The 16,926-nt window shown below is 44.2% G+C and overlaps 1 protein-coding gene across 1 annotated transcript in view; it reads right to left on the reverse strand.

Annotated features, from left to right (window-relative positions):
• Nucleotides 1-1,804: 1,804 nt before the first annotated feature.
• wdr27 (WD repeat domain 27) overlaps nt 1,805-16,926 on the reverse strand; it is a gene marked incomplete at its 3' end in the record, with an annotated part of 42,514 nt that continues 27,392 nt past the window's right edge. Inside the window, exons 22-23 of the mRNA XM_084470402.1 lie at nt 13,035-13,133; nt 1,805-1,918 (exon numbers count right to left, since the gene is read on the reverse strand). Coding sequence (XP_084326528.1) covers nt 1,805-1,918; nt 13,035-13,133 — 213 coding nt within the window. The remainder of the gene's footprint in view (nt 1,919-13,034; nt 13,134-16,926) is intronic.

The following is a 16,926-nucleotide window of genomic DNA, read 5'->3' on the forward strand; positions in this document are numbered from 1 at the left end:
CACACACACACACACACACAAAGGCACCACGGTGTGTGTGTGTGTGTGTGAGATAGAAGTTCATTATTCTGAAGCTGCCAGTGATGGTGAACAGACACAAGCATTCTTGGGCTTTGTCTGTGGTGTGAGGAACTCTCCGTGGTTCAGATTGTGAATCACACCACAGACAGATTGCCGGTTGGGGATGCCAACAAACAGATGAGAAGCCTTATGCAGACAAGAAGAAAGAAACCTGGATGGCATTGTGAGTGTGTTTGCATGAGGCTGAGAGTGTACCGTTGATGAATTCACATTGTTTTCATAAAGAGGATGTTCTTTAAAGGTCCCATGACATGCCACCAGGTGTGGTGTGATTAGCCGTTATGAAAATCAGTCTGTTATGACATCACAGGTGGGCGTGTCCACCTAGATGTGTGACGGATTGATGAGCAACGTTTGCTACAGTCCACCGGGTAGGCTGGTCGACTGATCCATCCAGCACACGTCCAGGTGGACACGCCCACCTGTGATGTCATAACAGACAGATTTTCAAAACGGCTTGTAACGGCTAATCACACCACACCTGGTGGCATGTCATGGGACCTTTAACAACATCCACCTTCTGTCCAACTGAGCAGTAAACCTACGGCAGTATCAGGTCTAAAGATACGTCATTGAAGATTGTTATCATGGTAACAAATACAAATATATACAAATAATCCATCTTTGGGAAGTGTTATTGCAGTGTTAAGAGACACTCGTTATTACAACCGACTGATTGTCAGGTCTTTGTGTCTCTACAGCTTTAAGCCTCATATTTCCAATCAATCATACTGAACACCTCAAAGACAACAGAAAGACTCAAGATACATACATAATAAATATAATTATTACGACTAAACGCATTTGAAAAAAAACAAACTGACTTAAAAGCATTTACAGGTAGGCCTGTCATTTATTATTTAACACACGGTTTATTATTTTGACATCGTACAGTGCTTTGTTTGCCGATGACCTTTCCTCTGTACTTGACGGTGACGGCGCGAGAGAGCGATAGGCCGAGAGAGAGAGAGAGAGCGTGAGAGGGAGGGGCGGCCCGACGTCCACGGCAGTAGCAGCATCTGTGCCTCTGGCAGCGGCCGCGGTCCCACCCAGCTGATGTCATAGCGTAAAAAGGACAACAATGGGAGTTGCACAAGCACCGGTCATTTCTGAACGTACGAGCGAAGTGGCACGGAGGCGGCGGGGGGCCCCTCACTCTGAATACTGTACACTTTAGAGGAACGGACGGGTGCTAGGGTGCGAGGGCTGATGGCATGTACACAACAACCCGAGGCAGCACTCAGGCGTGACACCATCACCAGAGCACAACAACGCATAGACACAAAAGGACGGAGGGAAAGCAAGGCAGGAAAGCAATTCATTTGATTGTTTGTTTCCTGGTTTAATGTGTGGTTTGTACTTCCCTGCTTTGGTTCTCTGCTGTATTGTCTGCAGCTGTTCTGAGCGCTGTGTGTTGTGGATGCCTTTCTTTTTTGTTTTTTTTCCCCCCGCATGTTGGAATGAAAAGAAAAACAAAATGACAGAAAGACAAAACAAAATAAATCGAATTAGACAAGAAATTGAACCACAAACAAAAATAAATGCATTTGGCTGGTTTCTTAAAAAAAAAAAAATCCACCCAAAAACATATCACCAACTGTAAGACTAGGCATGGCTCCCCGGAGACGCGTTGAATTCCCGACCAATCAAAAATGCATAAAATCCCCCAACCCTTCTCCAATCAGAGCGGGCTGGGGGCGGGGGGAAAAACAGCCTGCTGCAATTACAGCGGCGAGGTGGGGAGGCCGGGCTGCGCCCCGCTGGGGTCAGGAGACAGACAGGGCCCGCCGCCGGGCCGGAACACACCCAGCCGGCCGTCCACCGTCCCGGTGAGCAGCTGAGAGAGAGACAGGAAAAAGAGGAGAGAGAGAGAGAGAGAGAGAGAGGGGAAGAAACATGACGTCATGATGACCTTTTGGCTTCTGGAGGGAAGCATGCGGGAGTTATTTGCCCAAGGAACTCTACTGCCCATCTCTCTGTCTTTCACTCCCTCTCTCTCTCTCGCTTCCTCTCTCTCTCTTTTCTCTCTCTCTCTTCCCTCTCTTCTCTCCTTGTCTGTCTTCCTCTCTATCTCTCTATCACCCCCTCATTGTCACCTAATCTCTCTCTCTCTGTCTCTCTCTCTCTCTCTCTCTCACACCCCCTCATTCTCTCTCTCTCTCTCTCTCTCTCTCTCTCTCTCTCTCTCTCTCTCTCTCTCTCTCTCTCCTTCCACCCATCCTCCCTCCTTTCTATCCAGACATCTGCTGTGGCATGATTATAATGGAGGAAAGGGTTCTCAACTGCACACCTGCTCTGCTGGAGAGAGAGCCCCCCCCCACACACACACACACACCCAGCAGCATCTCAGCTGCTCCTTGTCCCCATTGTGTGTATCGTCAGAATTCCCCATTTTCCATACCTGTCTTAAATCAAAAAGTACAGCCTGAAGCAGGCCTGGCCTCATCGGGCGTTACATAACGCTGTTTGATAATTTGGTACCGCATACTTTTCCCCAGCTTGAATCCCGCCATGAGTCAAGTGTTTACAGATTCATTTGGTATGCACGCCGCGATTAAAAAAACACGAAATACTTGCTTGGTGTTGTCAGAGCAAGGGTTTGGACAACCATCCTCATGTCACATCCACTCAATACAAAGGTTTTACCTCTCGCTTTACTGCTTCTGTATGTCTAGTGAAATATGAAGACTTCAACATACACCAATAACATCCCATCCCATATGGATCACATCTCACGTTCCCTTCCTTTAGACGCCCTGACAGGTGGGCCTGCTGTGCTGGGAGCGTGAGGGAGGGAGGTGCCCTTCTTAAAGAAAGCCATACACACACACACACACACACACACACACACACACACACACACACACACACACACACACACACACACAGGTGTGGGTGAGAACATGACCCTGATTAGAAGGTTGATAGGACAGGCATTGGTAAGAAAAAAATGCCTTTCCCCAAATGCTTAATGGTGCATTTTATGGGATAACCCCATGGCCAGCTTTTCCCCATGACTCGATGAATTATTTTTTATTACCGACTTATCTGGATCATTCTCCTGGTCTCCTTCGTAAAGTCTTTAAACCGAACCAGAATGCGCTGTTAATCGAATGAATCTCAAAATTGCCCACGGATAATAATGCCCAACCCTATAACATAAAAAAAACACTCGTAGACACTAAATGTCAACGATTACGCTATTCCCGCCCCGAGACACATTCTTCTGACCTTGGTGGGGTTAGAGGTCACAGCATGTTAGTCAGTACTAGAGAGATTAGTGCTGTGGCGACGAGCGCTCCCACAACAAAGCTGTCAGCGGTCCTTTGAAACACAACATTCCTGCGCTGAACACTGACTTTGGCTCGCAGATCACACACCCGCTTAGGACTTGATTGAGCATTGTTCTGAACGTCATATTCCTATTAATTTCAAAACATCTTGGCATGATATTATCAAGCATGTTTTCTGTAAAAAACAAAGACGATGAACATCATAATAACAGTGGCTGATCAGTGAATGACGTTTGGAGTAAGGATTGGATTGGTGGATTTTTTGTTAGTTATTAATTATTCAGCAGACTCCCGTTCTGAATCTGGGGATGTTACATAAACTCAAGTACGTCTGTTTGGCGGAAGACGATGGAAAAGAATCACAAATCAATAGTTCAAAGGACAGAGCTGAGCAGTTAGTTGAGTTATTAGCATTCCGGATGAGAGAAAAACTCGATCTGGGCAAAATGATTTAAACTAAAGCAGACGTGAGCACAGTCCATTGCCCTCACGTTACGCTCAGGAGGCTATTGTTCGGAAAGAGTTCCAGAAATCGGTTTCCAAACAGTTGATCTTCGGACTGTCCCACACAAGCAGGTGCTACGTGGCCAAAGTTGGAAAATGGGCAGGGGAATGGTATTCCATGTATCACTGGTGGGATTTAAACTTCTGGAATGTTTCATTCCCGTAACACGTCTGACTATTAAGACATTGACGTGAGACCTTTTTTCCAAACTGCCATTGGACGTCAGTACCTACTCTTCCTGTGAAGGCACACATGTGCCGTGGAGTACCCCGTACATGAATGGCTCTGGGTCTGCAGCCTTAACCTCAACCGCTGAGTGCATCCGCTAATGAGTCCGACCAACTACACTGCAGGACCGCTGGGGTGGTTAACCATAAGATGCCCTTATAGTTGGCTCTCAGCTCAATTCCCAGGGAAACCCCCATTTCCAGGGTTTCCGTCTTTGCTGTGTTGCCACCAGTTGAAGTACACGCACCATCTTTAATGTCTTTGAGTTTACCAAGATTAGTCAGAGACTGATTGGTTGATGCTGCTCAAAGCCAGGTAGCAGGGGCTGCAGACTGGAGCTCACTTAATCCAACAGTGGTTTCCCTTAGGAGGCACAGCTGAGCGTAGTTAGTGCTTGGCACCGACGTTTATGTAAAAGACCTTCCTTGTACTGTACGTACAGTATATACAGTCCCGCCATATAAAGGCTACAGTATTTTGCCAAGATGGATAATAATCCCTTACGTTGCATTATCTTCGATTTAGAACCAATTACAAATCTATCTATCCATCCCCTTTCACCCGTCTTTCCGGAATGTATGGAGGGAAAGGAATACCGCTAAACGTCCAAAATGGAGTGTTTTCCACAATGCAGGACAACTGCACACACAGACATCTGGATCGTTTTAATCTGTGACATATTCTGGATACATTTGATCCGTCCGTACGCGGGCCAAGATCCTCAGTTCATCACTTCCTGTGTGTTGACAGTCTCGCGCCGTTGACATCCCGCCAGCCAGTTGTAAAGGAGAGATTCCCCCCCTTCAGCTCCATCTCACGCCAACGTGGTATTCTGGAAGAGCCAGCAAGGCCCACCTCTGTGTTTACTGTCTGACCCCCATCAACCCAGCAGTCTGCTGGCCTCGGCCAAGGCCACCACATCAGTGGAGAGACCCAAGGAAAGAACAGCAGTGGCTTCGGTTTGCTGAGTGGTCGCTCAAGGTCAACCAAAGGCCAATCGGACGATCGCAAAAAAGAAACGAGGCGACGGGTCAGTGGAGACGCCATCTGCTATCATTCTCTGGGAAACACGTTGGATTTGATCGGACACACCGCCATGCAGACATATAGACACCGGAGTGTCAAAAGCATACGAGCGCCATTGAGGTGATTCATGGCTCATGTGTTGGCCTGGATGCAGCGACGGTCAGAGCTTCAACCCGGGGAGACAGCTGCTAGTGTCATTGAGAGGTTACGATCCTACACTTAGTTCAACACATCAATCGTAAATGTGCTCGCGCTCAGGAAAGCGCCGATGTGAACTGCTCTCTGTGTACTCTGCAGAGTGCCATAATGGGTTCAGAAACTGTCTGAAAGTTATCAGATGCTTTGCAGGAGTTTTACGAGGGCCTAATGGTTTATGTGGCGTTTCGATTTCGTACAGTATGAGCTTATTTAAGGTTTCGAACATCAGAGGTTCGCGTGATCTTCATTTTGTGTAGAAATGTCGTTTTCCGCACAAAGGTGCAGGAATACTTCCAATTCAGATATTAACAGCTTATGTGTTCACCCTTGACACTGTTTTGTCTTGTTTATTTGTATTGGTATTTATATAAACCTCTCGTAATAACTCAATACCTAATTTATTAAGCCTTTCTTAATCACAATGTCCGATGAATATGACAATTATCATCAATTGTCATACTGTTTATTTGATGAAGTCAAAATCCAGGTTATTCACATATTAGTCTTGATTAAATTTGCTCCAGGGCTCCTGGTGAGCTCATCGTTTAGACTTTGAAACACTATTAAAGGGGACAACCATCCCCCCCATCGTTTAGACTTTGAACCACATCCCCCACGGCCTATTCTGCAAGGCCGGACACAGAAACCAGTTTCCTTCAACACAACATTGATATGCCTCTGGTTGCAGCCTATTTCCTTGAACTCAACATTGATATGCCTCTGGTTGCAGCCTATTTCCTTGAACTCAACATTGATATGCCTCTGGTTACTGCCTATTTCCTTGAACTCCACATTGATATGACTCTGGATACATCCTGTTTCCTTGCCTTAACTCCTAGACATACATGGGTTATCATTTGATCAAATATCCCTGTGAGGATTTGCTGGGCTGCCGGGACAGCCATTAATTAAAATTAAAATCAAATCTCCAATGAATGAACGTGTCCTTCGAACGTGTCCTTCGGGGCCAGATAGGCACTTGATGCCTGGCTTCACGTGCGTGAGCACTGCCAAAAACCGTGCAGGTCTACTCCTATGGAACCAGGAATGCAATGAGAAACCACTCAGGTTTTTACAAGACGGCAATACGGAGCGACATTAACAGTTGAGCCTTCTCATTACTGGGCAAATAAACCCTGGGGGACTCCGTGGGGTGGTCTTTGAAGTGTTGCATAGGGACGTCTGAGCAGAGAATATAAGTATGCACTATACTATCAGCCTTTTGGACGTGAAATACAAAGAGTTTCATGACTAGGAGATGAAATATAAGGATCTCCTATAGCCGACAGCCGGGGCAGCAATTTACCAGGACTGCGTCTTGATCCTTTAACTCCATCCTTCTTTATACATGTCTCTTTGTGTGCTGCGCTGATCCGCAAGAGAGACGAGGAAGTATGTGAAAGGACTTCAGGCAGACATTAGATGAGAGGAGAAGGGAATCAAGGTTAATCAGAAGCAGACTCTGAAGACCGAGCCAAGCTCTTAACAGAAACGAACCGACCCAATCTGGGGAGTTTAGACAGACTTTTCATCTCTCTGTAGCCCATGGGTTAATTGTGAGTCAACGAAACATAAAGACAACATGTTTGTTGTGGTGTTATGCGTGCTCATGTAAAGCAGCCCTACATTTATGTGACGTTATGATTGCAGTTTTTACTGTTATTTGACTGTTATTGTTTGTGTCCCACCATTTTTAGTCCTTCCATATGCGATAGTTTAGTAATTGCTTGATAGATTCTTGCTGAGCAGTGGTGGACAGTGCCCACTGCCGGTATCGCTAACAAATTGGTTCACACAACAAAATGTTTCAGCAGGGCCTACTACTGCCCTGAGCGTGACCATTCTGATGGCTGATGAGTTCAGAGGTAGCTGGGTCATATTGAATTACTACTTTTGTTGCTACATTAAAAAGATAACTGCACACTGTCAAATTACACACACAGATAATGCAGACAATATTTTTTTTTGTGAATATAATAGAATCTAAATTGGCATTATGGTCAGGATCTGGAATGGTAGCTTAGTGTTAGACCTTGCAGGTTAACCACAATAGGAAAAAAGAAAATCTGATCTTGCTACGCAACATTAGGAAATGGGAACAGTTTTCAACAATTAATATTCTCTCAAATCATTAGGATTGGCCTTAAATGACCCCTATATAGCTTCCATCCAACTTGGCATAGTGACCAACTTTGATATTCTCCAAAAGGCCCAAAGCGGGTTCCATCTTAAATCAGCCTTCCCTCCCAAAAATGGAATTAAAAGCTACTCTTCAAATCATTACAATTCTACGTCAAATCAATCACTTTAAGAAGGAAACCCAGACCACAGTTCAGCTCAGTTTGCGCAGGACGTTTCCTCAGGGCCTAGGGCAAGGCACGACCCTCTGTGTTGGCTCGCCACTGTGTGTGGCGAGCCAGTGTTTGAGCACAGCGTGAGAGCACAGCAGGGAGTGAGAGAGACTGGATGTACATGCACCTCTGTGCTGATGGAAGCTGGAGAACACAAAATTACATGAATTGGCCACCGGACTGTATAATTGACAATTGTTGCATTTGTTATGACTGTAATGCTGTTAATACTGAAATGCCGATTGAGATTTACGGTATGTTGCACCGGACAAATAGCCAAACAGTGGCTCTGACACAGCAGCGGGATGTTGATTTGTGGCTGCTTAGGAGAAGTATACGGCGGCTAAGCTCCAGTGTTTGTTGAAAAACCCTCTCTGGATGTGATTAGCAGGCCCGGGCCGGCCATGTGCCTTCTATAGCACCACAATTAGGTTTTTGTGGGAATTTTCTGCCTACTCGAGAGAGCCATACCTGGTTTTCATCAGTAACTCAAATCCGCAAGGACTGCAGTCTTTACTTGTAACCCATAGTCAGAGTTAAAAATGAATTGGGGACAGTTAAAACAGTTAGAACACAATTCACTTCTTTCTATTCTGATTGAAAGGTCAATAAAAAAGATAACTGATTGATTTAGTAGGGGATGTTTATATATTTTCCTGGCAGGTCTACTCTGAAAACAAGCCTCCCTCCTCTAAACTCAAGCACACACAAGCTCACATGATTCATTATGTTGATTGATTCCCTGTTCTGGCAAGGCTAAGGCCATCCTCCGAGACCAGGCCTTGCTGCCATTGTCATGCCGCTTGATTTAGCTTCAGACCCATCAGAGCCCACCAGTTATGTCACATATCTGTAAGGTTTACGGAGATGGTGACTGACACACATCTGATAAGAGAGGGAACTATTGCATCCGATAGAGTTTGTGTAGAGCTTGAGATGGGAACAATGGCCCAAATCCAAGTGAGAGAAAATAGCAGTGATGGGGACCACACAGTGGTTTTTTGTAAGCCTCTTTTTAGTATGTATCGTTATTTCACTTTATGCTGTGTGAAGCAACTGAAATTCTCTGGGACCCATGACATGGGATCCATGGAAGTGGAAGTAAGATCAAATATAAACATCAATGTGTTTCATGAGGACATCTCTCTGCTCGGTTCATCCGGCCTGCGGCCAGCACACGTTTGACATGACAGAATTGCTCTAAGCAAGAATGTTATTTTTCTGTCTACAAATAGCAACTTTGAATCTTAACATCTGCATATTTTTTCCTTGTGGCTAACCATCTCCACTCCTTAAATACACCCATCTTCCCCACTGGCAAACTGCGGCGTATGGAGTGAAGATGACAGGGTTGCTGATCAGGTTCATCAACTGTTACCCTAGCATTTAGGTCCAAACATTATGTTACATTATAACATTATAGTTAAAAAATATGTAACTTATGTCTTTATGCCCAAGAAAATCTGCTTTTGATCGAAAGTGGTGTCCCTTAAGATCACGCACTGCTGCAGATATACTGGCTTAAAATGACTACACATCATGTGTGGTACACATCTAAACTGTACAAACGAAACCTTAGAAACCAATATTTTGAAGGCTGCATAGCCTGCATTGGCCTTTATTAAAAGAGCTTATGTTTGTCTCTTCCACCGGCAGAGGCCAGAAAGTTGAATTTGGTTTGATGGATGTACTTACTCTTATGTTTTTTTCCTACCCATACTCCCTTCAACAGCAGGAACCATGATTAATCAAACCAGTAAATGTTTTTCCATGCCTACAAAGTAAAATGTTTCTAGTCTTTAGCCAATGGCTTTTTGGTGGAAAAAAAACCCCCATTGAAATGCTTCAATATAGATGGCTGTGATGCGCAATTTCCGTCTCTGTACAATGTGTTTCTTTTAAGAAACTTCTATGGAACAGTGATTTGTTAGACCTGCAGTAAACCACCTTTAATCTATTGGCAGGTGCAGCAGTTTAGAGGCTGACTACTAACAGTGGTATTTATAACACACTGTTCTGTGTTTCTCTCCATTTAATCACATAATTAGTCCTAACCACTGCACTCCCCAACGTCGACCATCTGAAGTGGTATGATCCGTTTTGGATGTGCATGGAACACCGTCAAAATCCCCCCATAGCCTACTCCCCACTACCAGTCTTCCTTGCATTCTTAGGCCTTAAATGTCTTTATTTAAATTGCCAGCCCACTCCCTTCCTCGTAACACTTATTGAAATAGAAACTTATAAAAAGCATAAATGTAAACAGATTTCTCATTGACAATCTTCAAAATTTAAACTTCATTAAATACATAACCACACATCTTGCAATATTATACATCAACATTATCTAGAGCCAATGATTGGGGAACCAGAATCATCCAACAGAGACATACTGAAGGAAGGTTGAGAGTGATGCATGTTGACGTGTTCTGATTGATGAAGTGTGCCGTCACATTCGGCAGATCGCTCTTCAGCTAGCTAGTCAAACATGCAACACTCATTTTCCACTTGGGGAAGTTGTCTCTGTCCAGCGCTGCGATGTCAGCGCTGAAGGGAACAAAAGACTCTGTGAGGACCACGCTTCTTCAGTCCAAAAGGAAATAAACAGAGTCCCATGGCAAATGTGGCCCAAGCCATAATGCTGCACATTTAAAGGGTATGTTATGTGCAAAAGGAGCTTCGGTCTGTGCTCTGGGGGATCTTTACCTTGGTAATAAAGTGCTACCTTTTACGAATTGTTCCTCTGCAAAAAAGCCTCTGAGGATTTATTTTGGAAGAGATATAGACGGGATATCGGAAGCACTTTTTGAGTTTAAATTTTGCTCTGCTGTAATGACAATTCAAGACTTTCATAGACATTTGTTCTGTTTTGGGCTTTTGGAATACCGGGATTTCTTGAGTATGAGGGTTTTTCCTTTCCTGTTTAAGGGCCCAGGGGCTGTTCTTGTTTTTGAGTTGAGCTGAGTGAGTACAACTTTACTTGAGTCTGGACTTGTAATTGGGTCTAAAATAGGTAGCAAGGCTCAGGAACATTGTTTAAAAGTGCAGTGTGTACAATTTAGTGGCCTCTAGCTGAACGGATTTGGCAGAAATTGAATATAATATATTCATTAGTATGTTTAGATGAGGATGGAACAAAAGGCAGATGGAAAATAATATGTTATGATTTCGCTACCTTAGAATGTGCTTAGAATGAGGACCCTGTATATCTACAGGGTCCTCTTCCCCAGAGTTTAGGGGCCCTCTTCCCCGGAGCCCACCCTGTTGCACAGCCATGTTTATACAGAAGCCCTGAATGGACAAATGGCTCTATAGAGAATTCAATCAACTTTCAACACACACACACACACACACACACACACACACACACACACACACACACACACACACACAGTCCTCTAGGGGAATACAATTTAAATGTTTAACTTTAAAATACCTTAATATAGATCAAGTAAATATTCTTTGGACTCTTGGAGAAAAATTTAAAAAAATGACAGATTGGCAGAAATGACTCAACAAAACCAACTTTAGCCCTCAGCACTTTTCCCTTCTCTTCTAGGATGAACAACAATAAGTGAGTTATAGCTGGATGGGACATATTGTGTGGTCAAGAATCATTAAGGCAATATAAATAACGTAGGACATAAACTAAAACAGACGTTAATGTGGATTTAATATTATGACATGAGTGTTGTTAAAAAATTAACTACGTGGACAGGTCCGATGTTAATACCAGAGCCAACTGTTCAGCAGAGTAACACACACACGCGTGTACTTTGCTTACTCAAAATACGTGTCCTGTCGCCCATTTGTATTTCACAGTTGGAATACTATTTGGGTAATTTGTTAATCTCAATATAAATCAAGATGACTGTTCTGTGGTTAGGTTTGCCAACCCTCTATTTCACACTGAACACATGAGTAGCTCCATTGTGCAAAACTGATTACAAGATATATCTACTGTTCACAAATGTTTTCTTAAAAATAACAGACACACACAATATATACTTATATACACACTTATATATTCGTATATAATAATAAATTACAGCATTCTTTGCTGATCACACCTACACCTGATCTCACACACACACACACACACACACACACACACACACACACACACACACACACACACACACACACACACACACACACACACACACACACACAGCGATGTTGACCTTACCCTTGGGGAAAAATAACAGCGAGCCAACCCTGTTTAACCTCCACCTTGGGCTGTCAATCTCCCATTACTGCCACACAGACACACAACCAGGAAGTCACAGATCGGAGACCTGCTCACACAATGTGTCTCAAACATGTCACAGTGCACATGAATCAGGCATGCACTCAAATTTGGAATTTGATTTGATGCCATACATTGCATGATAACACCACATATCTGTCCTGCACCCAGAAAGCGAAAGATTGGACTAGAAATTTAGATTAGACATGCAATGTCATACTTTTTTGTACCTCCCAGTAAAACACGGTCACTTTCCCAGACCAATCTCAATTATTCAATTATTCAAAGATCACTCAATCAGGACAAGACTAAAGTGATGGCCTTCTGCAGTACGTCTACAGGCAGGGGGGTGAATTACACTCTCAACCTCTTCAGCCTTCATGACCTCGTGATGACCCTGGCCTTAAACGGAGACCTGTTATCCCCACTCATCTCCCAGCTGTCAAGCTGTTCTGGCATGCTCCAGACTAGCTACAAGGTCCGGCATGTCAACAATGCCCAGCGGAGATGACGTTCGCTAACTAGAATTTATTTTACTGCCATCAAAAGCCAAATGTGCTTTTGGATATTCATGTGAGATTTATTGAATTCCGAAAAAATCTGGTCTTAAGTGTCGGCTGCATTGCCAACATTTGGACGGCAAAGAGGAGTTCTACGAATGTATTTAACCAAACCACACTAGGTCAAAGCTAATGGAAAAGAAATACCTTTATGATAATTCCTCAATTGCAATAAAGATCTGTGTATGAATTAAAATGCTTCACACTTCACATTTTGTGCTTCGAAAGGCTGACCAGGACCATTAAAGAAGGTAACCCTTAAGCTAGATATAGATAGATAGAGATGGATATAGAGAGATAGATACAGCTTTATGTAGCTGGAGATGGATATATAAATAAATAGATAAAGTGGGATGCAGATAAAGACAGATAGAGCAATAGATTTGAATAGAATAGGATAGAATGGATAGAGCTAGACAGGTATAGTTGGATGTAGATATATACAGAGATAGAGAGAGATTCTATATTTTTATAGAGTCGAATGCAGAAAGACGTCCAGTGTAGTATATGTAGTATACGTGTTAAGTTGGGTACCGTCCTCACCTCGGGCGTGGCAGGGTTGAAGGCCACACGCAGGACGGTGCCAGAGTCTCTGGGGAGCTTGTGGAGGAACCTGTTGCCACGGAGGTCATATATGTAGGCCTGGAAATAAAGGGGCAGTAAAACACGCTAATGTACACATGAATGGCACTCGATCAAAGGCTACATAAACCAAACTATATGTTAGCTCTGGAGAGGCACTTCAGCTCTCTGTATTTTAATAATACTTTATCAGTCACAGGTTGAATTGGACTCGGTTGGAACCTCTCTCTCTCTCTCTCTCTCTCTCTCTCTCTCTCTCTCTCTCTCTCTCTCTCTCTCTCTCTCTCTCTCTCTCTCTCTCTCTCTCTCTCTCTCTCTCTCTCTCTCTCTCTCTCTCTCTCTCCCCCCCCCCCATTGACATGAGCACAGATAAGTCCAGACAGGGATGTCTGCTACCAGACGACGACTCATCAGATTCCTGCAGCTGTTCCTCATTATACCTCCTAGAGAGGTTGGACGCATGCTCTCTAGCATGCTTTCCAGCTCACTATAGCACCGTCCCTAGCACAGTACCTAGAACACTACCTAGCTCAGTACCTAGAACACTACCTAGCACAGTACCTAGAACACTACCTACACTACATACAGTAGCTCTCTTCCTACCTCACTCCCTAGCACACTACCTGCACACTACCTAGCTCAATACCTATTACACTACATAGCACAGGCCTACTCTTTATTCCTTGCACTTCAGTGGGCATTAGATGTAAGGGGTGTTGGAAAATATGCCCTGTGAAACCATTTAGACTAACTTTAATTAAGGGTGATACAAATAAAATGGACTCCCTTGACCTTACTCATAGAGACCATTACTGTGAATACTTACTTCAATAGCACGTTCTTACACGCACATGCAAACTGAGAGCACGCTGTGATAATAACCTTAATAACATTGCAGTGCATTTCCACCATCGGATACACTCATCAAAGATCCGTTCTGGCCATATTTTGGTGTCAAATGATCCAGGGTGCATTTTTAGACCGTGCACGTTTCTTTTCCATGATTGTTTAGTGAAATATGGAGAGTGGAGACAAGTACAAAATGTGTTTGGCTGCAGGAAATCTCAGGGCAGCAACAAATAAAGGCTGGCTTGCTCACTACCGTGCACATTATCAGATTCCAAGAAGTCCTGGAGCCCTCCAATAGCCAGATCGCCTCGATTGGCTGCGCTGAGTTCCCGCAATTAATAACCAGCAGCGGCAGCAGCGATCATATGTTATTCCACTGCTCTCACCGAACACATATACCATGAGGGGGGGCTGGGAGTAGGGAGGAAAAAGGGAGGCGCTGTTCCGAAAGGCTTTGAAAAGCAAGTATAGGGGACAGCATGGAAAAGCAATTAAGCAGTTCTGCATCAATGTGGATGTTTAGTCGGAAAAAAAGGTCCCAGTCCAAACAGAAATCTGTGAGTCAGGCTACAGCGCTGTCCTCACGTCAAGCGGGAGGTGAATGTGATAGAACTTCTGCTGCTCTCGTCTTTCCACTCCCACTAGGATTCACCCAATACTACTTGAGGGGTCTCAACGCAGTGGGACTAAGCACTACTTCATCATTTACCGAATGTTGCTCCAAAGCGAAAACGTCTGTGCTGGGTGCTATTGAATCCCTCTCCTATTGTTCCCCCTACAATCATCCTGAGGAAGACTCTGATGGTGTGCTGGGGAGAGGGGGGAACGCCGGGCTGTGGGCTAGAAGCTGGTGAGGAAGGCCAGCACTGCGGTGGGGCTGGAGGGCGCCTTGATGGGGTGCTGGAGAGGAGGAAGAGGAGGAGGACGGTCAAGGCCCTTCTGTGAGAAGCCGTCTCATCCTCTTCATGATGAGCTGTGGCGAATGAGGAGCAGCATCAGCAACAGGCTCATCGCTCCTCCCGGCTCCGCGAGCTGTCCATTCTCTTGTCCCGACCGCCAGGACATGAAACAACAGCAGTGAAGCCAGCGCCAGTCAGCCATACCCCCCCCCCCCCCCCATCCCCTTATTGATTTGCTGAATCGTTTGGATTAGTTTGACACACAGAGCTGCATACATTAAGTGGCTAAGCAGAGGCTGAAATTTAAGGTGAAGAGACCAACACTGATATACTATGATCAAATGTGCTGATTCACACTTCATGTTAGTGCTTGTCACTTCAAACACCTCAATAGGACGTATTTACCATTTGTTTAAAGAGCGTTTGAATTATTGGCCGTGGAAAATCCATGTATCCATCGCATACACGGCCAGGGTGTGATAGCTTATTTAACGGTTTAATGGGCTGGCAGTATTTCAGCAGGGCATCTGTTGCGTGAGTCAGTGACCATACATTTTATGCCTCACACATTCTCTGCGCTGTGGGGGCCAGTGGGGCAGTAAAGCTTTGTGACTTTGGAAATTCTTTATGAAGACATGATGGATGGATAAGGAGCGGTGTTGAAGCCATAAGCTAGTGGAGGAAGTTGGCCTCCACCCAAGACTTTATTGTGACACCAGACCTGTAAAAGGCCAGCCGTCACCCTTAAAGCACTAAACGAAAAACTCAAAACATCCATGTTTTTCCCGTGGAGCCAATATTCCTGCGCAAGAATATCATCAAATGTTTTACTTTTATCAAGGAGGCCAAGATCCATGTTGGATTTACAATGTGTCGAACATGGTCTGAGTCAAAACAATGGGAAAAACTAAATTGATCAAGCATGCTTTTATTTTGAAGTCCCTTACGTGACACACTTTCCCCAGTGCTACAAGCTGCATGATTCAACTGTGTAATGGAAGCCCGAATTAGCTGCTGCTGCCGCTGCTGCTGCTGCTGGGACTGATAAGTTGCAAAGGAAATGGAAAGTGTGGCACAAAGCAACATTCATTGTCTATAATTACAGACCAGAATAAACATGACAAATTGAAATGACATGTTTTGGAGACATGGTCGGATAGGTTGACTAGGACAACCTGCCCTACACAAAAAATGTTTGCTATGGTTCGAACATTAGGCCGGTTTTGGCTTGAGTTGAACTTTAACCCAATCAGATAAGTGGTGGTGATTTGTTCCTAGTTCTATAGACAACATTACAAAATATCAACAGGAAGAAATATAAATTCCTTTGGTGGTGAAACCAGATGATTTATTCCTAATGAATCACTCACTCCAGCATTTTTGCGTGACCCTTTTCAACTCAGACTCTTGCGGCATGCTGGTAATCATGCGCTGAGAGTGCATTCTGAAAGCTAAGTCATACCAATCATCTGTTTCAATGAGGATTGCGGGCACAGACCACCAGGAAATGTACATTTCTCGGGAAGGCAAGGCAAGGCAAGGTTTCCAGGCGTAGCGGCAAGGGGGGTTAAGAGGGGGGGCAGTCAACTTTATGAAATGCATCGAGGCAAAGCCCTGGGAAGTAAAATACCAGGCGTCTGTTCTATTGACATTTGGACATGAGACCCTCTATGAGGTCAGCCTCTATGTTCACAATACATGGTAGAATATGGAAAAGTATTACATTAAAAGTTCATGTTGCCATTCCACGACCACCAAGTCTAGTAAAAATTATACAGCCTAGCCTTTGCCAGTGATGTAACTGCTGCCTGGTGGTGGACATTAGCCTTGAGGTCCATGTTATGTCATGTTATTTGGCAACATTTTATCATGTACATTTTTATGAATGGATCAACGCTGTCCATTGGTGGAACCCATTACAAGTGCTCTTGTGGTACAGCTCAATATACTGTGTAGAAACTGTCTTCTTGTCTTGACAGGAACAGGGAAACAACCTGGTCATGTATTTAGTTTAATAGACTCTACATAGCCATTCAGTCCCTTATTTGTCTGTTGCACTATTGTTTGTTGTACGTCCTGGCACTTAATGAATGCACTTAATGCAA

This window comes from Micromesistius poutassou (genome assembly GCF_964030765.1).
Source record: "Micromesistius poutassou genome assembly, chromosome: 7".
NCBI lineage: Eukaryota > Metazoa > Chordata > Actinopteri > Gadiformes > Gadidae > Micromesistius > Micromesistius poutassou.